We start from the raw sequence: 23654 nt of genomic DNA on the forward strand, positions 1-23654 counted from the left end.
GGCCGAGTTGCCCCGTCTGTTATCAGATCAGCTGCGGCAGCGTTGCAGAGCTTGTGCTCAAGGGACCCCTGTTCTGCTGAATAACTGTCCGAAGGTGCAGGCACCGTGGCACCGGCAGTGGGGACGTGCCAGGGGGGAGACCGGCGGGGCTGCCTTTAAGCAAGAAGGGGAACATTCTCCCCTCAGTATGGAAAGAGACGAGGTGTGTGCTGACGTGGCTGAGACCTAAGGTAAGAAGGACCCTTTCAAGTGAGCTTCAGTGGACATACAATGTTGCAGGTTTCGAGGTACCTGGGAGTGATCCACGATTTTTACAGGTTTTACTGCACTTACAGTTATTATAAAATACTGGTTATATTCCTGTGCTGTACAATATATCCTTGCAGCTGATGTATTTTATACATAGCAGGTTGTATCTCTTAACTCCCTACCCTTCCCTCTTCTCACTAGTTGCTTCTTTGTATCTATCAGTCCCCCCCCCCTTTTTTTTTTTTTTGCTTTTTAGGGCTGCACCTGTGGCCTATGGAGGGTCCCAGGCTAGGGGTTGAATCAGAGCTACACCTGACAGCCTACGCCACAGACACAGCAATGCAGGATCCAAGCCGCATCTGCGACCTACACCACAGTTCGCAGCAACTCCGGATTGTTAACCCACGGAGCGCCAGGGATGGAACTCTCCATCTCATTGTTCCTAGTCGGATTCGCCTCCGCTGAGCCACGACGGGCACTCCTCCTGTTGAATTTTATGTAATCTTGATGTGAATACTTTTCAGACACACGGTTTGCAAATATGTTCTCCCGCTGAGTAGCTTTACCTCTTCATCCTCTTAACAGTCTCGAATAAAGTAAATATGGGGAGTTCCCGTCGTGGCGCAGTGGTTAACGAATCTGACTAGGAACCATGAGGTTGCGGGTTCGGTCCCTGCCCTTGCGCAGTGGGTTGACGATCTGGCGTTGCTGAGAGCTGTGCTGTAGGTTGCAGATGCGGCTCGGATCCTGCGTTGCTGTGGCTCTGGTGTGGGCCGGTGGCTGCAGCTCTGATTTGACCCCTAGCCTGGGAACCTCCATATGCTGCGGGAGCGGCCCAAGAAATGGCAAAAAGACAAAAATAAATAAATAAATAAAATAAAAAATAAATAAATAAACAAATAAATCTGGGTTGCCCTCCCCTTCCTCACAAGTCTGGGCCCTGTGCTGCTCGTGTCAAGTCTGAAAGGAGCTCTTGGATAAGGTTGTTTTTGTTTGTTTTGCTGATTTTTTTTTTTTTTTTTTTTTTGCTTTTTAGGATCGCAGCATATGGATGTTCCCAGGCTAGGGGTTGGATTGGAACAACAGCTGCTGGCCTGCACCACAGCCACAGCAATGCGTCTGTGACCGACACCACAGCTCATGCCAACGCTGGATCCTTAACCCACTGAGCGAGGCCAGGGATCAAACCCACAACCTCATGGTTCCTGGCTGGGTGCATTTCTGCTGTGCCCCCACAGGAACCCCTCTTGGAGAAGTTTTGCCCAGTTTCCTGGTTGTTTATCTGGGAAGGTTAAGTCCAGTCTGTCATCCGCCTGGAAGAGGGTGTCTGCTTTGTATCTTTAGCACACTTTTACACGGCAACACAGGAAGTGATAACAGTGGCGTTTCAAGTTCCTTTTTTTTTCTTTTTTCTTCAAGTGTTGCTGACTAGGGAAGAAAGAGAGGCAGAGGCAGAGGCAGCCTGATGGCAGGGATGACAGAGCGGACGGGGCTCCAGCTGTCTGTCCACCTCCCTGCTCCCGCCCTCCCTGGAGAAATCGGAGCCGTGAGGCGGCTGTGACCCTCGCTCAGGCAGGTTCCTTGTCCCCCTCGGGCAGAGTCAGTGGGTCTCTTCTCTGCCACCCCACCCCCGCCCCAGGATTTGTCTCTCCTTCTCCCCTCTCTGTGACACTTCCCCCAGAGGGTCAGCTCGGCCTGGGAGTGGACGAGCTGGTCCCGGGGAATGTGGGGGAGAACGAAGGCCGTGGATGGTGTGTCTGGAGAGCCCAACACCTGGAGGAAGGCAGAGGATGAGTGAGCAGGGCCCAAAGTGGACTCGAGAAGAGCTCAGAGAGGTCGAGCGACTTACTCAGGGCTGCCCAGCACATTCACTTCGCATACCTCTGCGTGCCTTTGTGGCAGAATCAACCAACTGGTTTGCCGGCCTCATCTGCCCCTGACCCGTGTGCCTCTTCTAATGGGTTAGCATCCGCCCCCCACATGTGTTCACGTGGGGAGCATAGCAGCCGTGGGCCAGGGAGTATTTCAGCCTCCTCACCCCGTATTGGCTGCAGCTCCATCTCCCCCTTCCTCTACAGTGGCAGGAAGAGGTGGCAGAGCAACAGGCAGAGAGAAGAAAGGTGTTGGTCCCTGAGAGTGGAGCCGCTCGGAAGCTCTTCACAGAACAGATGGTCTGAGTGGTAGAGGAGGGGCCCCGGGGTGACAGGGCCTTCCTTTCCTTGAGGTTCAAGGAAAGGAACCAGGTGAGCCGATGGCTTCCCACCCACCCCGCCCCGCCCAAGGCTCTAAAATGAGAGACTCTGGGGTTTCCCTGAAGGCTTAGCAGGGAAGGATCTGGTGTTGTATCTGCTGTGGCTCAGGTCACTTCTGTGGCCTCGGCTCAGTCCCTGGCCCAGGAACTTCCACATGCTGTGCGTGTGGCCAAAAAGTAAATAAAATCAGAGATTTTTAGGAGGAGCAGGAGGTGGTCTGGAGGGGAAGGAGCCGGACGCCCATTCTCCTGGAAGGGCTCTGCTTCCTGCGCTGCAGGGCTGGCCGGGCCGGGGAGGGACACGTAGAGACCCCAGGTGGCTCTGGCCAGCCTGGGAGTGGAGAGGGCTGTGCTGGGAAAGGCAGTCCCGTGTGCTGACACAGCCTGGTGGGGCACCGAGGAGGGCACAGGGAGATGGGCATCACAAAGCCCAGCAGGGTGGTGGGAGGGTGCAGAATGGACACGGCTGAACACCTCCGGGCCCAAGGCCATGGCTGTGCCAGGGATGCCAGGGACATGTGCAGAAGTGGGCACAGGCCCCTCACCCGCCCACGCCCGGGCAGCGCGGAACCCTTGGACTTAGACCCAGCGCCCGGAGCAGTGGAGGAGGCTGCGGCTGACTGAGGCCCAGCTCCAAACCCTCAGCGAGGCGAGCCTTAACCTGAAGTCGGCGTCAAACAAAGCTAAGGCCATGTCTCTGCCCCCGTGTTTGCCGTCTGAGATCCTCCCACACCGCCCCAGCCCCGACATCATCAGATGGCACTTCCTCCGCCCCGACAATGGAGCGCCAGGCTCCAGGGCGGCCCGGCGTTTCCGCCCAGGGCCGTGCACCCGGCCGGGCTCCTGAGACACGCCCGACTTGGAATCCGGTCTCCATCCCACCAGCCGTGACTGTGGGTTGTCTGAGTCTCAACATCTTCATCCGTGAGTGAACCTAGTGATTCATCTTCTTGGGGAAATGGAACTAAAAGCACAACCTCCTGGGAGTTCCCTTCATGGCTCAGTGCTTAACGATCCCAACAGGATCCGTGAGAATGAGAGTTTGATCCCTGGCCTTGTTCAGTGGGTCGAGGATCCGGCGTTGCCGTGAGCTGTGGTGTAGACATGGCTTAGATCCCGCGTTGCTGTGGCTGTGGTGTAGGCTGGCAGCTGCAGCTGCAGTTGGACTCCTAGCTTGGGAACCTCCATATGCTGCCAGTGCAACCCTAAAAAACAAAAAAACAAAAAACAAAAAACACCTCCTCCCAGCCCAGAAACTCCACCAAGGTAACAAAGAAAACTCTCTAAACTAGAACGTGACACGCATCACAGGCCATCCCTTACGAGACGGCAAAGACAGAAACGAGGGGTTCCCTGGTGGCTCAGCGAGTTAAGGATCCGGCCTTGTCACTGCTGTGGCTTGGGTCACTGCTGTGGGACAAGTTTGATCCCTGGCCCAGGAACTTCCTCCTGCCTCAGCTCAGGGGCAGCCTAAAACCCAGCAAGGAAAGCAGCCCTTACACAGCCACGCACATTCTCCTTTAACACAGGCTCTCCCCGCCCTTTTTTTTCCTCCCCTATTTTGGCTGCCTCGTGGCATATGGAGTCCCCAGGCCAGCGGTCAGTCACCAGCCACAGGTGCAGCAACATCGGATCCTTTTACCCACTGTGCTGGGCTGGGGATCGAACTTATGTCCTAGTGCTGCCGCGATGCCACCAATCCCGCTGATCTCCTTCACAGGGGCTCGTGAGATACGTAAAAACTGAGAGGACTCACCTGGTACCATTTATCACACGTGTAATTCATCCTAATTTTACCTGATGATTGGGGAGATTACCTGTGAGGTGATCAGAGTGTTGCAGGAGAACAGGTGAGAGGGAGGATGCTCAGGCCCCAGACCTTGGGCGAGTTCCTGGGTCGGGCCGCCCAGTGAGGTTCCTTGGCAGGAAAGAATTCAAGGACGAGTCACAGCGAAGTGAGAGAAGGTGAGGCTGGCCCCGGGTGGTGTGGTTGTTAGTTCTTATGGGCTGGGTAACTATTTGGCGGACGGGGCGGGGATTTCCAGGAATCGGGCCCCTGCCCACTTTTTGTGGTTAGCCTCAGACCTGCTAGGGCACCTGTGGGTGTCATATAGCGAGTGTATTACAGTGAGCGTATGATGAGGCTCAGGTGTACTGGTGGGCCAACTCTCTGCCACCTTGGGCTTAATTGGCTTTCATCAATTTTGTTGTATCCTTAAAGGCTGTGACATTATTATTATTGTTATTGCCACACTCTTGCCAGGGATCGAATCAGCTACACCACAGCTGTGGCGAAGCTGGATCCTTAAGTGACTGCACCGCAGTGGGAACTCCCTGCGTCATTCTTTTTCTTTTTTTTTTTTTTTGGTCTTTTTTTTAGGGCTGCACCCTTGGTACTCGGAGGTTCCCAGGCTAGGGGTGGAATTGGTGCTGTAGCCACAGGTCTACACCACAGCCACAACAATGCCAGATCCAGGCCGCATCGACGACCTACACCACAGCTCACAGCAAAGCCAGATCCCTGACCCACTGAGTGAGGCCAGGGATCGAACCTGTGTCCTCATGGATCCTAGTCATGTTCGTTCACTGCTGAGCCACAACGGGAACTCCCAGCCCCTTGTTTTAAGTCTGTGCTTGTCCTTACAACCTGCCGCTTGCTGTTCTAAATTCAGGGTTGGGGGCAGGGACTATTTCAACAGCTGTAAGGACTGCTGCGGAATCTTGCAGTTGGAGAGAGACTGGGCTCAACTCTGAATACAGCAGGGGCGGTGGGATTTATAGCCAAGGAGCAGAGTGGGGTTGGCGGATGGAAAAATTACCATAGGAAACATCAGGAGTCAGGGAGTCCTGGCTAAAGCAACCAGGCCAGGCTGATTAGACACCCCTGAGCCTGGTAGAGGATGAGGCATCCGATCAGATAGGGAGAATAGCTTTCAACTGACTTAGCGGGATTCTTGCTAAAATCCAACAACACGGACAACAGAGGAGTCCAAAGGCAGGATCCTGTCAAAGCTTTGTCGGCTCTTTCCCTATACAGCCCACCTGCAGTGTTATTGTCTTAACAGTGGCTGACATTGATTGAGCCTTATTATATGTCAGGCACAGTATAAAACATTGTATTTATTATTATTATTTTGGATCTGGCCCGGCATGTGGAAGTTCCTGGGCCAGGGATGGAATCTGAGCCACAGCAGTGACAATGCCAGGTCCGTAACCCACTTGGCTACCAGGGAACTCCATCCCTGAGCATTTTAGATATGTCTCTGAATCCTCTTAAACCGCCCTGCCAGATAGATATAATCGGCTCCAATTCAAAAATGAGAAATATGACATTCACAAAGCGAAATGACAGGTCTAACATTCTGTGTGTTGCAGGGCAATAAAGTCGGCGTTGGAACCCACGTTTGACTTATTTAAATGACCACTGAGCTAACCTGTAAGTAGGACAATGCAAAAGTTAAGTACAAGCAACAGAACTCAGCCCCAAGCCTCCGTCTTCCCCGAAACCCCCGCCTCCTGGCCCCTGGCCCCTGGCCCCCTGGCCTGCAGCCCCAGCCGCAGGTCCTCTGGCCCAGGTGAGCAGGTGCGCCACCAGGCAGCGCTGGGCGGAGTCCAGCCCGCCCACCGCCCCGCAGCAGCCAGTAGTGCGGGCGCCTCCGGGGGGCGGGCTCGCCCGTTCCGTGCTCTGATTGGACGCCCCGGGGGCGGGGCTCGCCGAAACGCGCGTCCTGATTGGCGCTCCCCCGGGCGGGGCCGGGCCGGAGTGGTGCGCGCCAGGTTCGGGTCCTGGCCTCGCGCGCGGGTCACGTGGCGGCGAGCGCTGGGCGGCGGGTCCAGACTCCCGCGTCGCCCACAGGACCTGGCGGTGCGGTGTCCCGGGCTCTGCCTCCCTGTGGCTCCGAGAAGTGGGATCGGGTGAGTGCGGAGCGCCTTGCTGGCGCCTGGGAGCGCAGCCCTGGTCCCCGCGGTGCAGGCGGGCGGCCGCGTTCCTCGCTGAGCATTTTGGGTTTCGGTGCGGGGAGTCACTTCGTTACAGTGTCCTCACGGCCAAGCTGCGGTCGAGTGCTGTCCTGAAGCCCATTTCGCAGACGAGGAAGGTGAGGCCCAGAGAGGGGAGCACACCCTGCGGGACCGGGCCTCCTCTGTCCCTCACCCTGGCCTTGGAGACAGGCGTTACCCGGGGTTCTCGGCCTGGGGCCCTGTGCGTCGAGGTCCGGGAAGCGGAGCGACCCTTGGTTAGCTGAGGCCAGCGCATACGTGTGCCTCAGTCAGGCAAGGTTGGCGGACTGGATCCACCAGTTCAGGTTCTTACGGACTAATAACTATTTTACTTGAAGGAACATGCACTGGAGGTGGGCGATTGTGCTTTTTTGGGTCCAGTGTTACGGAAAAGGAAGGGCTTTAGAAGGAAAGGTAAACCTGAGTTCAAATTATGGCTCTCACAGTTACATGACCACTTAGCTTCTGAGCCTGGTTCCTGCTCCACAAAGTAGAGAAGAACCAGATCTGTGTGTAAGACAAACTGCAGTTCCCTCAGGAGACTCCTGGCCGTTCCCGCTTGTGTCATGAGATACCTGAAATAGTCAGACTCATAGGAACTAGAATGGTTGTTCCCCGAGGCTGGAAGAGGGGAGGATGGAGTGTGTTTACTGGACAGGGTTTCAGTCTGGGGAGATGAGGACGCTCGGGGGGTGGTGGGGGTGGTTGCACAACAGCGTGAATGTGTCTCATGCACGTATATCAGCTTGTTTTGGTTTCAAGTGAGAGAAATTGACGGTGTTTTCCAGCTAACCTCTGACTTGAAGATGCTAAGTATGTCTTCCCTAGGTACAGCGGTATCTAAAAATGATGATCTTAAAAAAAAAAAAAAGACAGTTTCAGGATTGGCGTCTTACCTGCCAGCTATCCAGGCATCCCCAAGCCCTGTCGGGCCAATGCAGAAATTAACCATCACTTTCAGGATCTTTGCCTCCCTCCCTCCCTTCCTTCCTTTCTTTTTTTCCTCTTTTTAGGGCCGCATCCTCTGCCAAGTCTGCAACCTACACCACGGTTCACAGCAACGCCAGATCCTTAACCCACTGAGCGAGGCCAGGGATCGAACCTGCATCCTCATGGTTGCTAGTCAGTTTCATTTCCCCTGCGTCACGACAGGAACGCCATCTTTGCCCTTCTTACTGTAATTTAGAATGCCCCCGGACCTAATAGGTTATATCTGTAATAGATACCATTGGTTTTATTGACACAAGTCAAAGAATCTTGCAGTCTTTGAGTAAAGCATTCAGACTACTTTGGGGTTTTATAAGAAAGCTTAAGTGTAACTGAAGTTGGGTATGGATTTGAGAAGGTTGTGGACTAAGCACTCCATCCGAGGTGACTTGATCTGAGTGGTGACTGGATCCAGGGTAGAAAGGGTCGCAGCTAGCCTAGGAGGGGCAGCCGGCCACACAGACAGCCCTCGCCCGGGGTAAGAAGGGACTGACTCAGAGTTGGCATCCTAGGTAAGGAAGGGGTTTGCGGTGGAGACGAAGAGCGGCAGGTGGTTGGGCTGAGTGAGAACACAGGTGGGGGCAGACTTGGGTTTTTCCTGAGCAGAGGGCCTCTCAGCCTGCGGATCTGCTGTCGCGGAGGCGGGGGCGCGGGGGGTGGGGGGAGAAGGTCCAGATGGACTTTAGTTATTTGGTGGTTGAGAAAGAGCTGCTGCGTGTTGCTTGTCACCTTTGGATCCTTTTTAACCTTGAACAGTCAGTATTTAAAAGAAGCTTTTGTTTGGAGATTCCAGGACCAGAGGGCTGGTTTTATCTCTTGTGCTTTTTCTGTGGTGTGCCACCTGCCGAGGGCACATGTGAAGCCGTTTTTCAGTTCGGGGAAGCCACGGGCAGGGTGCCCAAACCACATTCACGTCTCTCCTCCCCCAGCAGAATGTGGACGAGGCCGCGGCACAGTGGCCGGTGCTGTTCCCGCCGCAGAAGCATTCGTGGCCCTGAAGTGCCAGCAGTCACTGCTGCTCTGTGTTTTGCTGGAGGGGCCTGTTTCTAATCCAGTTGTGCTGTGTTACGGTAGCAGCCACCGCAGTTCCCGTCGGGGCTCAGCGGTTAACAACCCCGACTAGCATCCATGAGGACTCGGGTTTGATCCCTGGCCTTGCTCGGTGGGTTAAGGACCCGGCGTTGCCATGAGCTGTGGGGTAGGTCCCAGACACGGCTCGGATCCTGCGTTGCTGTGGCTGCGGTGGAGGCCGGTGGTTACAGCTCCAATTGACCCCTAGCCTGGGAACCTCCATATGCCTCAGGTGCGGCCCTAAAAAGACAGAAAAAAAAAAAAAAAGAAAAAATAGCAGCCGCTTGGAAAGCCCCAGCTAGGAGTTTCCTGGTCGAAGGTGACTGGCGGCTCCTTTTCACTGGCTCTCCGGAGAGTAAGGAGGACAGCTCAGGTCTGGGACCAGCAGGCGGTGCTGCTTAATGGACAGATCGTCTAGCACGTTGTGCCGCACATGCCCGTCCAGGGACTGCGAGCCTCCTGCTGCTTCCCCTTCCCTCTCTTGACCGCCACGCAGGGCACTTCCCCCCGCCAGCTGCCAGGTTCCCTCCTCCAGCAATCCTGTGAAACCGGCTGGGTGCCCTACAATCCAGTTCTGACGCGAAGCAGAGTTATTGCTAGTGTCCAGTCCCACCAGACAGCTCCCCTGCTTCAGATGCCAGTATGGGGTCCCCGGGTGACCCACCGCTTCTGTCTGACCTGGCTACAAATCCGAGGTCCCCAGGACCCCCTTCTTGGCTTCGAGCCTCCACTGCAGCGGCTCCCAGAGCTCAGGGGACACTTAGGTTTATTAAAGGAGGTGACAGAGGACACAGACGAGCCGCCAGGTGGGGGGCAGGGCAAGGTCTGGGGGGCTTCTGTTGGGGTTGGGGTGCATCACCCAGTGTGGAATAGTCCCCGTGCTGCTGGGACTGTGTGGGGGCCCCTCAGAGAGGCACGAGGGGTCATTAGCTACAGTTCCAGCCCCCCCACGAGGATCGGGGGAGGGTGTGGCGTGCGAAAACCCCAAGCTTCTTCTCAGGCCTGGCCTTTCTGGTGACCAGCCCCCACCCGCGAGCCCCGGCGTTGCCTCGTTGGAGTAAGAGGCACTGCCACCGCCCAGGAAGTCACGGGGTCTTAGGGCAGAGACCCTTGGCCTGGGTGTCTGGGCGAGCCCGGCCCCAGCTCTTGCCCGCGCGGCACCGCCCTCCTTATCCATCTGCCCGGAGCGCTTGCTCTGACTCCTGCTCGTCCCCCGGGAGCCCCACGGAGGCCCCGCCCGCTGGTCGCCCCTGGGTCCCCACGGGGGAGGGCCTGGAAAAGCCACCCTCAAGGGAGCACGTCTGCGATGGAAACTGAGCCAGTTCGTGGAAAGTACTGAAGTGCTGCCGTTGTCGGTTAGAGGCGGTCCGGTGCTGGAACCGTCTGAGCTCGGACTCCTCTGTGGAAACGGTTTTGAGAAACGTGCATGGGGTTCCCAGGGTGGCTCAGTGGGTTAAGCACCGGACTCGTCTCTGCAAGGATGCGGGTTTGATCCCTAGCCTCACTCAGTGGGTTGAGGATCTGGTGTGGCTGCCAGCCGTGGCGTGGGTTGCAGATCCAGCTCCGATTCAACCCCTGGCCCGGGACTTCCATAGGCCGCAGGTGTGGCCACAAAAAGAAAAAAACCCCACCTTTCGAGGCCACCACACTTTAGAGATGACAGATGTGTGCCTCCGGCTGGGGGCCTCGTGTGTTGGGGTCCCAGTCCATGCAGCCCTCAGCTAAGCTGCTTCTCTTCTGAGCCTCGTTTTCATAACTTGGAAAATGGAAAGGGGTCAGACGCAAGCCAGCAGGTCGTTGTTTCCCTGGCGAATGGTAGCTTCCCCGTGCCTGTGCCGGCTACCGTGGACCTTAGAGTGACCCTGAGCCCTTGCCTTCGAGGAGCCTGGCTGGGCTGGGAAGCGGGGGCGCCGGGCTCCCCGAGGCTGGGGCGAGGGGCCCGTTGTCTTGACGCGCAGGGAGCCGGCAGGCAGTCCCACGGGTGTTCCTGCAGCGGAGCCCTGGGCCTCCAAGCGGTTCCGAGGGCAAGGCCCACAGCGAGTGACCTGGCGCTGCGGGAACGGACAGGTGGCCGTGCGCGGTGACTGAGTTTAACGTGGGACGTTTTCCCGTTGCTAGGCGACACGGAAGCGGTGCGATGGCGACTCCCGACAGCGGGGCCCCCTGGGATGCTGACCTGTGGTCCTCCCATGACAAGATGCTGGTGCAGCCCCTGAAGGACAGTGACCTGGAGGTGAGGCTGCGGGGCTTCTCGGGTGTTCTGAGCTCTGCTTCTCATCGCAAAGCAGCCGTTCTCAGGCCAGCCTTGTGGGCCGGGGTGAGGGGCTGACCAAGCGGCTGCGAGTCCTTCGAGGGTGAACTTAAATGTCTGAGCTTGCAAAGTGCACAGCACTGAGCCGGCGGCGCGGGAAAGGGGGAGAGGCTGGGGTCCCCGAAATCTGACCCTCTCCTCACCCTTCCGAGGAGTGTTTCCAGAAGCCTTTTTTATTCATGTATTTTTATAACAACTTTACGCCTGAGAGAAGGGACTACAAGCAACCCATTTGAAATACACAGTTCAGGGGTTTTTCATGTCCTCACAAGCGCTTCTAGAACATTTCAGTCCTTCCAACGTGAAACCTCAAACCCATCAGCAGTCATGCCCATCCATCCCCCAAACTCTCAGCTCTAGGCAACCGCCGGTCCATTTGCTGTCTCTGAATTTGTCCAAGCGTCTTGTATTTTAAGGAGGAGGAGCAAGGAGCAAAGTTCAGGAAGGGAAACTTGGTGAGAGGAAGGGAGGAAAGTAACTAGATGGTGTGGGAGTTAAAATTCGGCAGGATCCAGGTTTTTGTTTTGTTTTGTTTTTGTCTTTTTGCCTTTTCGAGGGCCGCTTCTGCAGCATATGGAGGTTCCCAGGCCAGGGGTCTACTCGGAGCGGTAGCCACCAGCCTCCGCCACAGCCACGGCCACGCCAGATCCGAGCCACATCTTCGACCCACACCACAGCTCACGGCAAGGCCGGATCCTTAACCCACTGAGCGAGGCCAGGGATCAAACCCACAACCCCACGGTTCCTAGTCGGATTCGTGAACCACTGCGCCATGACGGGAACTCCAGGATCCAGGTTTTAAAGGTCGTCCTTCTCTTTGGTGGTTCTGTTTTTCTTAATTCATGCTCTGAGTTCCTTCCCAGATGCTAAAATCCTTGAGAGGCCTCCTCCGGCCCTTGGGCGCCGTGGGTGCCCGCTCTGCTCGGCTGCTGAGGACGGAGCGGGACTCAGCAGCAGCGTCTCTTCTCTGTGCTCGGTCGTCGCTCGAATCTGAGCTCGTGCGAGGCGAAAACCTCGGGGTTGCTCAGCGCCTGTGTTCCGCTCATCAGGTTTACAACATCATCAAGAAGGAGAGCCACCGGCAGCGGGTGGGACTGGAGCTCATTGCCTCGGAGAACTTCGCCAGCCGAGCTGTCCTGGAGGCCCTGGGCTCCTGCTTGAATAACAAGTACTCCGAGGGGTACCCAGGCCAGAGGTGCGTGAAGGGGGTGCAGAGCCGCCTCTGACGTCGTGAAGGGAGGCGCTGAATCGGAGTCTAAAATGCGGGGATTTCAGAAAGCAGCCGGGTTCTCGGTCTCCAGGCCTTCTGTCTGCGGCCGTGCTGTCGACGGCAGACAGAGGGCGAGAGCCACCCGGCCGTCCACTGACGGGCGAAGGGATAAACAAGCTGCGGCCGCTCCCTGCAGCAGAAGGTCCTCGGGCCTCGAAGAAGAAGGCAGTCCTGACGGAGGCGCCAGGGGCACTAGGCCAAACGAACGGAACTCTCCGGAAAGACAAATACTCTGATTCCAGTTCTTCGAGGTCCCTGGAGTCAGCAAAACGGAAGGGAGAGTTGGGGGAGGGGAGTTGTTCAGTGGAGCCAAGAGTTTCTGTTTTCTTTTTCTTTTCCGTTCTTTTTTTTTTTCTTCGCTTTTTAGAGCTGAGCCTGCGGCATATGGAGGCTCCCAGGCTAGGGATTGAATCGGAGCTACAGCCACTGGCCTACACCGCAGCCACAGCAATGTGGGAGCCGAGCCACGTCCTTGACCTACACCACAGCTCACGGCAACGCTGGATCCTTAACCCACTGAGCAAGGCCAGGGGTGGAACCTGCATCCTTATGGATCCTGCTCAGGTTTGTTACCACGGAGCCACAGTGGGAAGTCCGAGTTTCAGTTTTGCAAGATGCAAGTGAAGTTCTGGAGATCAGTTAGGCAGCAGTGAGAATGCACTCGTCAATGTAACATCGCAGAACTGTGGGCTTAAAGATGGCAAAGATGGCCGCTGTTACGTCAGGTGTTTTTTTGCTACCTTCAAAAAATACATACACACCTAACTTAAAATGTTAAAAGCTTTTTGTGACCACAAGGCCTCGGCGTTAAAAATATTTCTTCTGGATTGGGATAAATTTTGACTATTAAACAAAAATTAAAGTTTTATTAGAAATGCAAAAAAAGGAGTTCCCATTGTGGCGCAGTGGTTAACGAGTCCGACGGGAGCCATGAGGTTGCAGGTTCGATCCCTGGCCTCGCTCAGTGGGTTAAGGATCCAGTGTTGCCGTGAGCTGTGGTGTGGGTCGCAGATGCAAGTCAGATCCCGGGTTGCTGTGGCTGTGGCACAGGCCAGCGGCTACAGCTCCAATTAGACCCCTAGCCTGGGAACCTCCGTCTGTCGCGGAAGTGGCCCAAGAAATGACAAAAAAAAAAGAAATGCAAAAAAAGCCCCAGCAACTCTCTTGCCCCCTCCCCAGCCCCTGGCAAGCACCATTGCACCCCTGTCCCTGTGAACTGACCGCTGGGCACCTTATAGGAAGGGGTCACTGCGTGGCTTGCCTCACTGGTGCAGTGGCCATGCCCTCACGGTCCATCCATGGAGCAGAGCAGATGGGGCGGTCCAGCCCCGCGGCTCCCCCAGGGCCAAAGTTTACCTTGGTCCCACCTGGAGCTCGCCTCCGTCCTAAGCGCAGGGTCGGGCTGGCGGCCCACGTGTGCTGCCTCCTGCAGGTACTACGGCGGGACCGAGTTCATTGACGAGCTGGAGCTCCTCTGCCAGAGGCGAGCGCTGCAGGTCTACGGCCTGGACCCCCAGTGCTGGGGCGTCAACGTCCAGCCCTACTCAGGTAACCCACGATGGGCTCTGCGCGGAGCCCCCGGGGCGACTGCCCTTAGCGATAGCTTAAGCAGCAGGGCCAAGCTCCTCCTGCATCGCCTGGGCTGTCCACCCACCTCCGGGCAGCCCCGTCCCTGAATGCCCCCTCCAGTTACTCAAGGGGTCTGCTGTGGGGGCAGCTGGGGGCTAGGCCTGCTCTGGCCACTCCTGGTCAACGGCCTCATGGGCAGAGCAGTGGCGCCTTCTCTGGTCTGCCCGCCCCAGGCTCCCCTGCGAACTTCGCGGTGTACACCGCCCTGGTGGAACCCCACGGCCGCATCATGGGCCTGGACCTGCCCGATGGGGGCCACCTGACCCACGGGTTCATGACGGAGAAGAAGAAAATCTCGGCCACGTCCATCTTTTTCGAGTCCATGCCCTACAAGGTAAGCGCGCGTCCACAGCCCTACCGCGCGCGTGGGGGACCTCAGTGCTGGCGCCCCCAGGACCAGCAGTTTGGTTCCTGGGGTGGCTCAGGAAGCATCCCCTTCACTGTCCCCTCCCCGACCTGGGGACCCTCAGGGACGCAGCTCTAGGGGCTGAGCTGAGGGAGATGGATGGGGAGGCAGCTGCCCAGGAGTTTCCGCTGCAGCAGGGGGCTGGCTGGTCTAGACCGAGCAGCCCTGCCCGGGACCCCGCAGGCCAGCAGCTGCCGCCCTGGCTCGGGCTGGAATGCCAGCAGCCCCGCCATCTGTGCACAGCTGTCAGAGCCAGCGCTGCCCGGCCACCTCGCCTGTCATAGTGGCTGTTGGGTGAGCAGCTGGCGTCTGCGCCCCACTTCCTGCATAGCCCTGTCCTCAGCCAGTGTCAGCCTACGGCCAGCAGGGACCGGCCCTCGTCATCATAGACAGTTTGGTCCAAAAACGCGTGGAGGATCCGTGGGCTCATGGAGACGGCTTCCCCCATGGAGACGACGGGCATCCTAGCTGGTGGTGCCCTCGTGCACGGGGTGCGTCCGCTTCGTGCCCAGGAACCGTCTCCTGAGTGGTTCTTGTCACGCGTTCCACGGGCCCTGGCCGCCATGCAGCTTGACCCTTTATCCCTGGCGGTATTTCAGAGACATAGTTTTTTCTTTTAAGAAAATCCAGCCAGCGTTCCCTCTGGGCATCCCTCTGTTGCATGCCCTGTTCTGCGGCTCTGTCGCCGTCCTGGTTGCCACGATGTGCTCTGTGTGCAAGTGGCCGCTGGTTTCTTCCCCTGGGACGCCTGGGCGTTTCCAGGCGCAGGTACCCCCAGTGGCCAGTGCTGACCTTGACGGTGGGGTCTGCACAGGACACTCGTTTCCCAAGGCTCTGTTTGTGCCCTTGGCACACAGAAGCCGCTTTTCTAGTTTCTTTCACTGCGGCGAGGACGGCGGTGGAGGAGCCACTGGCTCGCGTCTGGCCGCAGCGAGGCCGGCTGCCTCGGGCGTTTTGCTCCGTGCCGTGTTACGAAAGAGCGCCCCGGGCATTAGCGAGCCGGACTGTCTGTTTTCGGGGCAGGTGGAGCCCCGCTTTGTGCCGGTGGAGGAAGGCCTCTTCCTCGGGGCCGCTGGCGGAGTTCGGGTGGGGACGGGGCTTCGGAAGCCGCCCGAGCCGCCCTCTGCCCGGCCTTGCCAGGTGGACCCGGACACGGGCTACATCAACTACGACCGGCTGGAGGAGAACGCTCGCCTCTTCCACCCGAAGCTGATCATCGCAGGTGGGCGGCCGGGCGGGAGGCGGCCCCGGGCCTCTTGCCGACCAGACGGGACCCTGTCCCCGCCCATCCTCGCGCCCTGCGCGTCCAGACAAGCCCCCGTTGGTCCCTGCGGGCCAGTCCGCAAGCTCTGGACGTGGCGAGCCCTGGCTGGGTGGGGGCGGGAACAGCCGGGGGGCCGCTCCCCGCGGACCTGACTCTGTCGCCTCGGCCGGCCCAGGGACCAGCTGCTACTCCCGGAACCTGGACTACGCCCGGCTGCGCAGGATCGCCGACGACAACGGGGCCTACCTCATGGCCGACATGGCGCACATCAGCGGGCTGGTGGCGGCCGGCGTGGTGCCCTCCCCCTTCGAGCACTGCCACGTGGTGTCCACCACCACGCACAAGACGCTGCGGGGCTGCCGAGCCGGCATGATCTTCTACCGGAAGGGTGCGCGGCGCCGGGACGGGTCCCTCTCCTCAGGGCTCCCGCTGGGGGGAGGGAGACTCCCCTACGGGCCCGCAGGAGGGGCGGCCTCAGGCTTCAGGGGAGGGAGCGCCCGGAACCCTCAACACCGCCGTCGGGTCCTGGGGAAGGGGAACGTGCTGGCGGCCAGCGTCCTGTGGCTCAATTCCCCCTGGTGAGAAGCAGGCGCGGGGGCGACGGGGGCCTCGGGGGGCAGCGTCGTCTCGGTGAGCTTACGGCAGCATGTTTCTCCCCAAGAAAGACTCACCGTAGTCGAGCCGTAGGGTGCTGATGGATAAAGCAGCTTGTCCTCTGAGAAGCGTGTCCCAGTCCTGGAGCCCGTGTGGCTGTCCCGTTGGGATGCGCATTTCTCTCCGCCCGCTGCCGGGCTCCCGTGAGGCCCTCCCTCACACCTTTGCACCTGCTTGGGACACGATTGTTTTCCCGGCTCTGTGTCGGTGATGTGTGTTTGACCGGGCCAGCCAGAGCCGTCCTGGCGCTGCGGGATGTGCTGTGTGATCCCAGGCTGGTTGTGCGGCCTCTCTGTTCCTCATTTCCTCCCCTCCAGAGCAGGGACCATGGTAACTGCCCCCATCCCTTTGGGCGGCTGCTATGAGGGCGGAACGAATGCCCTCGGGATGTGTCCAGAGCAGCCCTTGGCGTTACTCTCACCCAAAAGTTAGGGCGCAGCTTGGCTCAGGAAGGAGGCTTCTTCCCGGATTCTGGCCAGATGAGCCTCGCCCTCTGCGAGGGTGCCCCCTTGGAAGGCTGCTCTCTGGGGCACTCCCTTGAGGAAGGACGCCCCCGCTGTCCTATCTGTGACACTCCTTTCATCCCCCCCGGGGTGGCCCCCCACCCCCGCCCAGGAGCAGGCACCCTCTCTGGTCCTCAGCGCCCTGGCCTCTGTCTTGCCTCTTGGCCTGGAGGTCAGACTGCGACTGAGACCAGTGTTCCCAACGCTGTTTCTTCCGTGATCCAGGAGTGCGCAGCGTGGACCCCAAGACGGGCAGAGAGACGCGGTACAACCTGGAGTCACTCATCAACTCCGCTGTGTTCCCAGGGCTGCAGGGGGGCCCCCACAACCACGCCATTGCCGGTAACCAGGGCCCGCCCAGCCCTGAGCCCTGGGGTTCCCGCACGGTTGGGTGGCTCCCCCCAGGACCGACTCCCCCACCCCCGCTTGCCCGCCCCCCCATGCATGCGCTGGGCCTTCCCTGCTGTCGGGAGGGAGAAGGCGAGCAGTGCATGGTATCCGCGGGCGCAGGGGGACGGCCACTTCACTGAGTCGGCCCAGGCCCCGTGTCAGACCCCCTGAGAAACCATGGGGGAAGGGGCTTGACGACAGATGAAGCCACAGCCAAGGGAGTGTATGTGAGCAGGGCGGTGGGCTCCCCCGCCCCTCACCTCCTCGGGGGGCGGGGGGCACCTGCCTCTGACCCTCAGCCTTGACGGTGAGGCTGCGCTCACGGGTGGAGCCTAAAAAGGCAGTGAAATCCGTCTTCCTGGGAACAGCTCTGCGGGGCAACCTCACCAGCAGGAAACCTTGTGCCAGGCAGGGGGTACCTCAGAAGAGAGGGGGTCTGGAGGGTTGGCTGGGTCACTGTGGGGTTAAAACAGGTCGTCTTGGGAGGCATGGGCCGCCCCCCTCGGTGACACTGCGAGGCCAGAAGGCTGAGGGGAGGCCAGCGTTTCTCTGATCCCAGTCTGTCCCTGACACCTGTCTCTCCCTGGCAGGGGTCGCGGTGGCTCTGAAGCAGGCCATGACCCCGGAGTTCAGAGTCTACCAGTGCCAGGTGGTGGCCAACTGCAGAGCCCTGGCCAAGACCTTGATGGGGCTGGGCTACAAGGTAGTCACAGGTAGGACAGGCCAGGCCCGGAGGACTGTCCCCGTCCCATCGGGAGTGGTGGGGCCCCGGCCCCTCGTGTGCTCGAGGCATCCTCAGCAGAGCCACAGATGTGTCACAGTTGCCATCCCCGCGGGAGACCCCTGGTCCTCCAGGCGGTTTTCTGAAAGGAGCCCGAGGCTCCCAGAGGGGCTGGGCACCGGCCATCACACTGCTGGGGGCTGGCGGGGGGGCAAAGGGGGGGCCTTGGCCTCGCCATCCTGGGGCGTCTGCACCCAGCTGCTTGTTCCTGGTCAGCACGCTTGTCCTCTCTGGCTGCCAGCAGGGCTGCCTGGCCGCATCTCTGTGGTGGCCTGCAAACACGTGCCCGCTGCCCTTCTTGGGTCCCAGGCGCCCCCAACCCTCAGCAGCCCTGCGTCCACCTCTGCCCCGCTTTGTGCCACCTCTTTTGTTTGCTTCCTCTACGTCCTCCACATCTTCGGCAAGAAAGCCCCAGGTGGACCGGGACCTCCATGGTCACAAACAAGTTTCTTGGGTCCACAGGCGCTGCCCGGCTCTGACCCGCGGGTCGGTGGGGCCTGTGTCTCTGACCAGCTCCGGGCGATGCTGGTCTGGGGAGTGGGCGCGCATCGTGGACGTAGGCCAGCTCCCTCTGGCTCTGGGCATCCGGCCTGCTCCGACCGCCCCCATTCCTGAGCTCCCAGGCTGGTCCCCCCAACAGGTCCTCTCTGCTCTGAGCAGGCGGCGGGGCAGGTGATGGCAGATCCCCGCCTTGTGCCTGGCTCTGGCCCAGGTGCTTCATGCCCTCCTCCAAACCTCGAGATGGCCTTGCCAATTACTGGTCGCCTGTGGGCGGCTGAGGCTCCCAAAGGTCCCACTGCCTGCCTGAGGCCGCGTGGCCGCTGAGGGGGCCCTGGGTCCAGAGCAGGACCGGGGACGGGAGGTGCGATGTGCAGGCAACGTCTGCGCTCCAGCAACACGGCGGCTGCCCCGTGGCCGGCCAGAGGGCGCCCACTGCCTGCTTCTCCAACGCCTCCTTAGACGCAGCCGCAGAGACCGATTCAGGACACATGGGACACCCCAAATGGTGCCGTTATCCCAACAGGCCTCCAGGTGCTGCCCGGCACCTGGCGCTTTGGGACAAAGACTCGGGCGCCCGGGCCAGCCTCTCCCTCAGCCCCTCCACAGGCCCAGGGCCCTTCTCAGTTCACCCGGAGGCCCTGGGGCAGGGGGTCTCGAGCAGGCACATGGGGTCCCCTCCAGCCTCTCCCCCATCCCTCTGCTCGGGCCCGGGGCGCCGTCTGCGGCCTCACACCGCCCTGTTCCAGGTGGCTCTGACAACCATCTGATCCTCGTGGACCTCCGATCCAAAGGCACGGACGGCGGCAGGGCCGAGAAGGTGCTGGAAGCCTGTAACATTGCCTGCAACAAGAACACCTGCCCAGGTGAGTGCCTTTTTTTTTTTTTTTTTTTTTTTTGGCCGCCCCGAGGCACATGGAGTTCCCGGGCCAGGGATCAGATCTGAGGCACAGTCTCGACCTAAGCTGCGCCAGATTCTTAACCCACTGTGCCAGGCCAGGGATGGAACCTGTGTCCCACTAGTCCCAAGACGCCATCGATCCTGCTGTGCCACAGCGCGAGCTCCCAGGTGAGTGCAGGTCCTCTGCTAACCGCGCTCCTCCTGGCTCACCGTGACTTGGCTCTGGGGACGGCCACCAGAGACGCGCTGTGCTGGCCGGGACGAGGCCGGGGCTTCGACCAGGACAAGAGGGAGAGCGAGGCCAGGGCCTGAGATGTGGGTGATGCACCTCAAACCCAGACAGATGCCAGCCTCCATTTGGGCCAAGGACCGTGTCTCAGAGGGGACTTCCATGCTGTTTAAAGTCGAGTGGCCGTGACACCCCGGCCCCTGCACCCCTGCTTCCAGCTCCAGCCTGAGACCAGCTGTCCCCTCCAGCCAGTGTCTGCGGCTCTGCTCCTCTGGCCCACGTGTCCCTGTCCAGTCAGGGCGCTCCGCGCGGAGACGTGCGGCCCAGGGTCAGAGCCTGTCCCTCTTAAAGGTGACAAGAGCGCCCTGCGGCCCAGCGGGCTGCGCCTGGGGACCCCGGCACTGACGTCCCGAGGACTCTTGGAAGAAGATTTCCAAGAAGTGGCCCGGTTTATTCACAGAGGTGAGGGCAGACGCGGGGCTGGCGGGCTGACCAGGGGGTTAGGATGCAGGCGGGCCCCCCTTGGCGGTGGGCGTGGGCCGAGCTGGGAGCATGCGGGGCAGCGGCGGCAGCGACACTCACCTGTCTCTTGCCGGCGCAGGGATAGAGCTGACCCTGCAGATCCAGGACGCCGTGGGTGCGAAGGCCACCCTGAAGGAGTTCACGGAGACGCTGGCGGGGGCCGGGGAGCACCAGCGGGCCGTGGCGGCGCTCAGGGCGGAGGTGGAGAGCTTCGCCGCCCTCTTCCCGCTGCCCGGCCTGCCCGACTTCTAGGCGCGCCCGCCAGCCCGCCCTTGGCCCCAGCCCGGCCCGATGGCTTCCCTGTGCCTCCCAGGGCGTCTCTCTGGACTTTGCTATGTTGCCTTCCTCACAAGCTAACATCTGTTAGAAGCTCGGTGTCAGTAATTCTGGGACAAGCTACCAAGGAGTTTAAACTTCAACCTCAGTGTCTCACAGCTACATAGAGAGTTATTCTGCAAAAATAAACTACGATTTCGCCATTTAGCCATTACTTTCTCCGTTGGTGTAGGGCAGGGCTATGAGGAAGATGCCAATTTTCCTCTCTGCTCTTAAAAGTCCTTGGGCTTAAGATAAGAAACACCCAAGTCTGGAGTCCCCGCTGTGGCTCAGTGGTAAAGAGCCCGACTAGTACCCATGCGGATGCAGGTTCGATCCCTGGCCTCGCTCAGTTGGTTAAGGATCCGACATCGCCATGAGCTGTGGTGCAGGTCGCAGGCGCGGCTGTGGCTGGCAGCTGCATCTCTGATTTTATCTCCAGCCTGGGAACTTTCATATCCCTCAGGCGCACCCCTAAAAAGACCGAAAAAAAAAAAAAAAAAGCAAAAGGAACATCCAAGGCGGGAGTTCCTCTGTGGCTCAGCGGGTTAGGGACCCAGCATAACTCCTGCAGCAGCTCGGGTTCCCTCCCTGGCCCAGGAACTTAGGTGCAGCCAAAAAGAGGAGAAGAGGAGACCCGAGTTCTGGCCATTGTGCCCTGCTCCCCGGCGGGCCGCCCGCCCTAGGAGGACGGCTGCCGCCGAGGGGAGTGTCCGACGCTCCTGCGGCGCTCCCGTCAGAGCTGCAAGTTAGACACGTCTGTTCAGGTGCCGCCCATTGGGCTCCGACTCGCGGCACCGGGGACCTGGTCCCTCCCCCGACCCGGGGCAGAGGAGCGCCTGCCTCCCCCGCCCTGTCCCGTCATCAGGAAACCAGATGCCACCTTCCCACGGACGCTTTATTTTTCACAAATCGCAAGTGCAAAACATAGATGACCATTTTTAATGAGCACAGTCAAATTTTTAACCACGGATCTACAAGAATGATAGCTTTAAAAATACAACCAATTTTTATATTTCAAAAATATCTCAACTGAAATAAATTAATTTTTTAAAAAGTACGCTTCTCATACTATTTGTCTGGCATGACTCTGGTTAAACTCGGGGCGGCCCCACCGGGAGCCAGCTGGCCTGGTGGGACCCCACACACACGACAGGGAACGTGCAGTGACACAACGGCTTTTCACAAAAGGATGCTTGGCCCCTCACACTCCGCTGCTCCGTGTAGCCTCCACGGCGGCAGCTGTCCTGGGCAGTCCTTGTGCTGCTCGGCCTCACCCTCAGGGCCTCGGCTCTCCCCAGGGAGACAAAGGGGCGCCCCCCAAGCTACAGCGCAGCCTGCAGCCACCACCCTGCCTCGCTGCTTCCCGCTGAACAGGTGAGGCCAGATCCGGTCGGGTCGGTGCTCTCGGGGGTGGGGGAACCAGGGCGGCCCCTGGGCTCCAAGCTTGGCTGAGACTGGTCTTGCTTCCGACCAGCGGCGGGTGTGCTGCTCTCCTTTTCTGCAGGCTGGTAAGAGCATCTCTAAGACTCCAGTGGGGTCAGTTTCTATCACAGTATGAGGGAGAAGCCAGGAAGCGAGCTGGTTTGCCTCAAAGCAGGAACCAAGGCACTTTCTTGAGCCTCTGGGGAGATGGGAGGTAACACCCGACGCTGGCTTGGGGACGGATGGATCCCCATCGGCGAGGGCTCCCGCCTGCGCAGACGAGGTGGCGGCGGCAGCAGCGTCGTGGACACGTGGAGAAGCTGATGGGCCAGGCGCCGTCAGGCCGGGGAGGTGGGTGCGTGCATCCGGCACTGGCGGGAGCGCGTGCGGGACCCTCAGCAGCCCTGGCACTCGGGCTGGACTCTGCGGGCCTTCCTACAGTTTTTGAGATAGGATTTGTTACTTGTTTGGGGGTGAAATCTGTCATCCCCTGCACACAGAGCTGATGTCCTCTTTTAAGAAGCCGAGGGCTGGGTGGGCCACTTCCGCCACCGCAGCGACCACAGCAAGACCGTCTCTCAGACCCCGATTCCACCGGAGGAGCAAGCTCCCCGGAGCCACTGGTGCCCTAAAGGGCACAGTGTCCACACAGGCTGCGAGCCTGGGCCATGCTCCTTAACCCGGGCAGCCTGAACAAAGCGGGGCGGGAAAGGGACTGGAAGTCGAGTTCCGACAAGCCCCGGGTTCAGTGGCCGGGCCTTGGAATCGTCACAGGCCGATAGTCTGCTCCTCAGAGCATCTCTCAGAGTTTAGACTCCTGCTGACCTATCGCCAGGGGTTCACCCTCAAGAGCCCTTGAAAGAGAAACATGCTTGGCGTGAAGCAACCCTTTGAAGCCGCCATGCTGCAGTCAGATTTTAACCAGAATTTTTTTTTTTTTTTTTTGGTCTTTTTGCCATTTCTTGGGCCGCTCCCGCGCCACATGGAGGTTCCCAGGCTAGGGGTTGAATCGGAGCTGTAGCCGCCGGCCTACGCCAGAGCCACAGCAACGTGGGATCTGAGCCGTGTCTGCAGCCTACACCACAGCTCACAGCAATGCCGGATCCTTCACCCACTGAGCAAGGGCAGGGATCGAACCTGCAACCTCATGGTTTCCAGTCGGATTCGTTAACCACTGCGCCACGACGGGAACTCCCGGCCAGGATTTAAACACTGGAGTCCAGCCGCCAGTCAGTGGAGCCAACTCCACTTCTTAGTGAAGCAGCAGCTCGGGGGAGGGCTCCCCACGCCCCCTGGGGCTGCTCGCTCACACCCGCCAGGCTCTCCTGACCTCCCGAGGCGCGGCTTCCATAGAAAGGACTCCTGCTTCTAGAGGCCAGCGTGACTGACCGCGGCTCCTCCAGCGTTCCAGGGGACAGGCCATCTGCACCGTCGGTGGCGGAGCCAGTGGCCGCTTTCCACCCAGTCATGTGAGCCCCAAGGAGCACTCTTCCCTCGGGAGGTTTAATGTCCCCAGCTCAGGTCCCCGAGGCCCAAGGAGACGGCTCTGAACCAGCTACCGAGAAGGACACGAGGGGAGGCGGGGAGGGTAGCCCTCCTGCCAGCGCTGCTGCAACTGGACGCAGGCAACAGCATGGGTCCCAAGAGCCAAGGCAGCACCACGGCCACGAGGGGCCCTGTCACGGGGTCCAGAGAACCACAGCCGGACAGGAAGCCTGGGCAGGATGGGACAGCGGGTCAGGACCGCGAAGCCCCCAGTCTCAGCCACGGGACCTGACGACTCGGAACACGGCCCCAGCGGACACAGACACACCCGCTCAGGAGCACCCGCTGTGGCTGCCTCGGGTCTGTCTCACCACGAATGGGGAACGAATGGAAAAGCAGAAATACCAAGAGTTCTCCCTACTCGGGGAAAAAAACAGCTTAAGAAAAAAGGTGTGAAATCTTCGAGGCTGCAAGAAACCATGCCCCTCCGGGCCAGTGGTGACTCGTCAAGGGC

General features: G+C 59.6%; 2 protein-coding genes across 17 annotated transcripts in view; one reads left to right on the forward strand and one right to left on the reverse strand.

Annotated features, from left to right (window-relative positions):
• SHMT1 (serine hydroxymethyltransferase 1) lies at positions 1 to 21287 on the forward strand. 16 transcript variants are annotated; one of them, XM_084986410.1, is made up of 16 exons: positions 1 to 230; positions 1669 to 1821; positions 2328 to 2492; positions 3222 to 3424; positions 5876 to 5936; positions 10676 to 10790; positions 11918 to 12063; positions 13571 to 13686; positions 13941 to 14101; positions 15314 to 15395; positions 15613 to 15825; positions 16820 to 16936; positions 17575 to 17697; positions 19013 to 19129; positions 19745 to 19855; positions 19995 to 21287. In XM_084986410.1, the coding sequence occupies exons 6-16, from the start codon at positions 10695 to 10697 to the stop codon at positions 20165 to 20167; spliced, it is 1455 nt and encodes a 484-aa protein (XP_084842536.1). In that variant the 5' UTR covers positions 1 to 230; positions 1669 to 1821; positions 2328 to 2492; positions 3222 to 3424; positions 5876 to 5936; positions 10676 to 10694; the 3' UTR covers positions 20168 to 21287. The 16 variants fall into 16 exon arrangements, 12 of the variants coding, with proteins under 12 accessions (XP_084842536.1, XP_084842538.1, XP_084842537.1 ...); XM_084986412.1 differs by having other exon boundaries at positions 1286 to 1821; positions 2328 to 3424; XM_084986411.1 differs by lacking the exon at positions 3222 to 3424 and having other exon boundaries at positions 1286 to 1821.
• The window catches only part of SMCR8 (SMCR8-C9orf72 complex subunit), an 8190-nt gene continuing 5685 nt past the window's right edge, over positions 21150 to 23654 (reverse strand). The window contains exon 3 of the mRNA XM_021067988.2: positions 21150 to 22090. The gene's annotated coding sequence lies outside the window, so the exon portion shown is untranslated. The remainder of the gene's footprint in view (positions 22091 to 23654) is intronic.

The sequence above is a fragment of the Sus scrofa genome, chromosome 12, assembly GCF_054392235.1.
Source record: "Sus scrofa isolate SSC_HxYL_T2T_F1_AM1 chromosome 12, Sscrofa_HxYL_maternal_Yorkshire_Landrace_v2.0, whole genome shotgun sequence".
Lineage (NCBI taxonomy): Eukaryota > Metazoa > Chordata > Mammalia > Artiodactyla > Suidae > Sus > Sus scrofa.